This window comes from Nicotiana sylvestris, chromosome 4 (genome assembly GCF_000393655.2).
Source record: "Nicotiana sylvestris chromosome 4, ASM39365v2, whole genome shotgun sequence".
Taxonomy (NCBI): domain Eukaryota; kingdom Viridiplantae; phylum Streptophyta; class Magnoliopsida; order Solanales; family Solanaceae; genus Nicotiana; species Nicotiana sylvestris.
The window spans coordinates 72,311,448-72,315,213 of record NC_091060.1 but is presented as its reverse complement, the minus strand read 5'-3'; the positions used below and the strand labels follow the sequence as shown (position 1 = coordinate 72,315,213).

The following is a 3,766-nucleotide window of genomic DNA, read 5'->3' as shown; positions in this document are numbered from 1 at the left end:
AATTTATAAAGACCGTCCACTTCGGTGACAAGAAAGCATGTAAAGCGAAATTTTGGTTACCACAAAAAGATCATGCTTTTCGCCTTCTCTTTCGTCATGCTAAGCTCGCAGGCATTAGGCGTTTCAATTTCAATTTCCAACTCTTGTCTTTTTCTCCGAACTCTTCTACAAGTATAGGGATATATACGTACCCAAGTATAGAAACTGTCACTTCTTTCCTAAATGGGTCGATGCCACTCTCTTCAAGCTTCTCTCTTTCTTACTTGTTCTCTCTTCTTAACACTCACTGATGCTAATATAATCTCTGGAAACAAGCAGTCCTACATTATTAGAGTTCAAAATGATATGAAACCATCTGCTTTTTCTGATATTGAGCACTGGTATGGTTCCACCCTTAGAAGCCTAAGTTCGAATCCTCTTAACTCTGCAAAATCCAACAGCATCCAAGTAGAAACCACTGATCTGGAGTTCCTTCATGTGTACAAAACTGTTTTCGATGGCTTCTCGGCAAGACTCACTGCAGAAGAGGCCCAAGAACTGGCAAATCGCCGAGGGGTTCTCTCAGTTTTACCCGACGGACTTCGCCAACTTCATACCACTCGCTCACCTCACTTTCTGGGGTTGGATTCATCAGCTTCTGCTCCAGCTAATCTTGTATCCGAGTCTGACTCGGGTTCTAACGTTGTTATCGGTGTACTTGATACCGGTATATGGCCAGAACGACTAAGTTTTCATGACAAAGGCATGGGACCAGTTCCATCATTTTGGAAAGGGGAGTGTACACAAGGGCAAGATTTTACAAAAGCCAATTGCAATAAAAAGATTATTGGAGCTCGATACTTTACAGCAGGCTATGAGGCGAGAATTGGGAGGATTATGAATTCCTCTACCGACATAAAGTCCGCTAGAGACAGCGACGGTCATGGAACACACACGGCCTCCATTGCAGCTGGCAGAGCCGTTGAGGATGCTTCTTTACTGGGATTCGCTAAAGGGATTGCTGTCGGTATAGCACCCAAGGCTCGAATTGCTGCGTACAAGGTTTGCTGGAAAAGGGGTTGTATGGATTCCGACATCTTAGCAGCATTTGATAAAGCTGTGGATGATGGCGTCAACGTTATTTCAATATCTATCGGTGGCGGTGCTGTTCCTTACAATCTTGATCCCATAGCGATTGGATCTTTCGGAGCAATGGAGAAAGGTATTCTTGTCTCCGCTTCAGCAGGTAACGAAGGTCCAAGGCCAATGACGGTGACGAATGTAGCTCCATGGATTACAACCGTGGGTGCTAGTACTATTGATAGAAAGTTCCCTGCTGATCTTGTCCTAGGAAATGGCAAGAGAATCACTGGCGCATCATTGTATAGTGGTGATCCTTTGCCTGACAAACAGTTGCCATTAGTATATGGTGGGAATGTTTCAGTTGGTATAAGAAATGGTGCTAGACATTCTAGTAGCTTCTCTGCAGCATCATGCATGCCCGATTCACTAGATAAAGAGCGTGTGCACGGGAAGATTGTGGTTTGCGATCGTGGTGGCACTCCAAGGGTAGCAAAAGGAGAGGTCGTGAATGAAGCCGGTGGTGCTGGGGTCATTGTAGCAAATGTAGCACCCATGGGAGAAGGCCTAATTGCAGATGCACACTTGATTCCTGGACTCGGGGTTACCGAGTCAGCTGGTAACATCATTCGTGATTACATCAACTCCAACAACAATCCAACAGCGACTATGGCTTTCTACGGAACTCAACTTGGGGTAAAACCGGCACCCGTAGTTGCATCTTTCTCCTCTAGAGGACCTAACGCGGAGTCTATTTTCGTTCTCAAGCCTGATGTCATTGCGCCTGGAGTGAATATCTTAGCTGCTTGGCCGGATGGTGTGGCACCGACTGAGCTGTCATCTGACACGCGACGCACTCAGTTTAATATTGAATCGGGAACATCTATGTCTTGTCCGCACGTGTCTGGTTTAGCGGCTTTACTCAAAGGAGCGCACCCGGACTGGTCACCAGCAATGATTCGCTCAGCTCTCATGACAACAGCATACACCCAAGATCAACAAGGCAAGATGTTGCTAGATGAAAAATCCTATAACGTTTCAACGGTGTTGGACATGGGTGCAGGACATGTGGATCCCGAAAAAGCCGTTGATCCTGGATTGGTTTATGACATAACAATCGATGATTATTTGAACTTTTTATGTGCATCTAATTATAGTGGTAGGGATATTAGACAGATTGCTAGGAGACCATGGAGGTGCATGGGGAAGCATCATAAGCCGTGGGATTTTAATTATCCGGCAATCTCAGTGGTTATTGATTCGACTGAAGCACCAGGTATGGGAATTGTACAACTGACAAGGACTGTGACACATATTGGTGAGGCTCCATCAACTTACACAGTATTGGTGACAAATCCTAAAGGTGCGACTGTAACTGTAACACCAACCAAAATAGATTTCAGAGAAAGGGGTCAGAGACAAAGTTATGTGGTTCGCATTAAGGCTGAGAATTTGGCGGTGACAACTCTAAGCTCGCTGGTAGAGGTGGGCATGTTGAATTGGACAGACGGGAAACACCAAGTGGTTTCCCCTCTTGTTGTTGTTTGGAAACAAGGTTTATGAAACCATGACATCAATGGCTACCATTATGATGATTCTTAAATAATGAATTACTATCCACCTCATGAGCAAGAGAGGAAACAAAATAAGGTAGGAAGCATGAAAGATGAATCGATTACTTGACGTATGATATGAAGTTATCAGATAATGTAGTTACCGTGTTCCCGTGTTTACAGATCATCTATGTTATGTGTGTTGATTTATTTGTTTTAGTACATGTATTCTGTAGCTAAAATTTTACTTGAATCTTTGTTCTTACTTTTTATTACGATTTACCCTTAAAACGGATAACAATTAAATTGCGGTTTTAAGAACATGTGGACATATCCAATACAAATAATCAAGAATATTAGATAAACGAATTAAAGATAAAATGAATAATCAAACCAATTGTAGTATTACGGCCCGGCTCGAACTTAGGTTGAACAGTAGTTTAGCCCTCGATCGGACCCTTGGTTCGAAGCCAATTGTGAATGAAGAACAACAATAAAGTAAGAACTCTTTAATAGCTAGAAAGCAGAAAATGAATTTGTATTGCCTTGTTTTACGTGTTACAATGTGTCTATCAAAGAAAAACTTCCCCTTTATATAGTAGGAGTGTTCCATCCCTAGTACAAGTCTAAAAACGGTAAAAATCTCCCTTTCTCGTTAATTACTGATCTGTAACCGACATCGGGCGAGATATGCGTCATGATATCCAGTTAGGTACGAATATCACTGCCCTTCGTTAGTCGTGCGTAACCACTTGCCATATCTCCCAAGGTCCTAGAGCTCGTTCCAGGCCCGAGGAGAGTTGCTTTATCACACCCGACGATGAGCCCATTGTTCATCTTTCATAGATCTGGTACGAAAAGCTCCCAACAAGTAGGATAGAAAGTAAGTTGGTGAAGCAGGCACGTCGGGTAAGCAAGCAGCTCGTTTTTATTTGTCCAAATCTCCTTTCTCACGTTTAAGTGCATTCGCCCTCAACCTAGTCGTGTATATGTTGAACGGAAATACGGGATATAACATCATTAAATTACTTTATATATTTTCATATAGGATCTAATTTACGAGCTTACATCAATTGACTTACGATGTACTTTTGCGTATGAAAACATGGGGTGTAACAAAAATACGAGGATCTCATCCTCATCTCTGAATCACA

The 3,766-nt window shown here is 42.8% G+C and overlaps 1 protein-coding gene across 1 annotated transcript; it reads left to right on the top strand.

The window, feature by feature from the left end:
- Positions 1 to 20: 20 nt before the first annotated feature.
- LOC104222686 (subtilisin-like protease SBT1.5) lies at positions 21 to 2,813 on the top strand. Its single transcript, XM_009773954.2, has one exon. The coding sequence runs from the start codon at positions 223 to 225 to the stop codon at positions 2,620 to 2,622; it is 2,400 nt and encodes a 799-aa protein (XP_009772256.1). The 5' UTR covers positions 21 to 222; the 3' UTR covers positions 2,623 to 2,813.
- The last annotated feature ends 953 nt before the right edge of the window (positions 2,814 to 3,766 follow it).

Excerpts from the sequence above, each read along its gene's own strand:
- LOC104222686 (XM_009773954.2), top strand. The coding sequence starts at position 223 with ATGGGTCGATGCCACTCTCTTCAAGCTTCTCTCTTTCTTACTTGTTCT.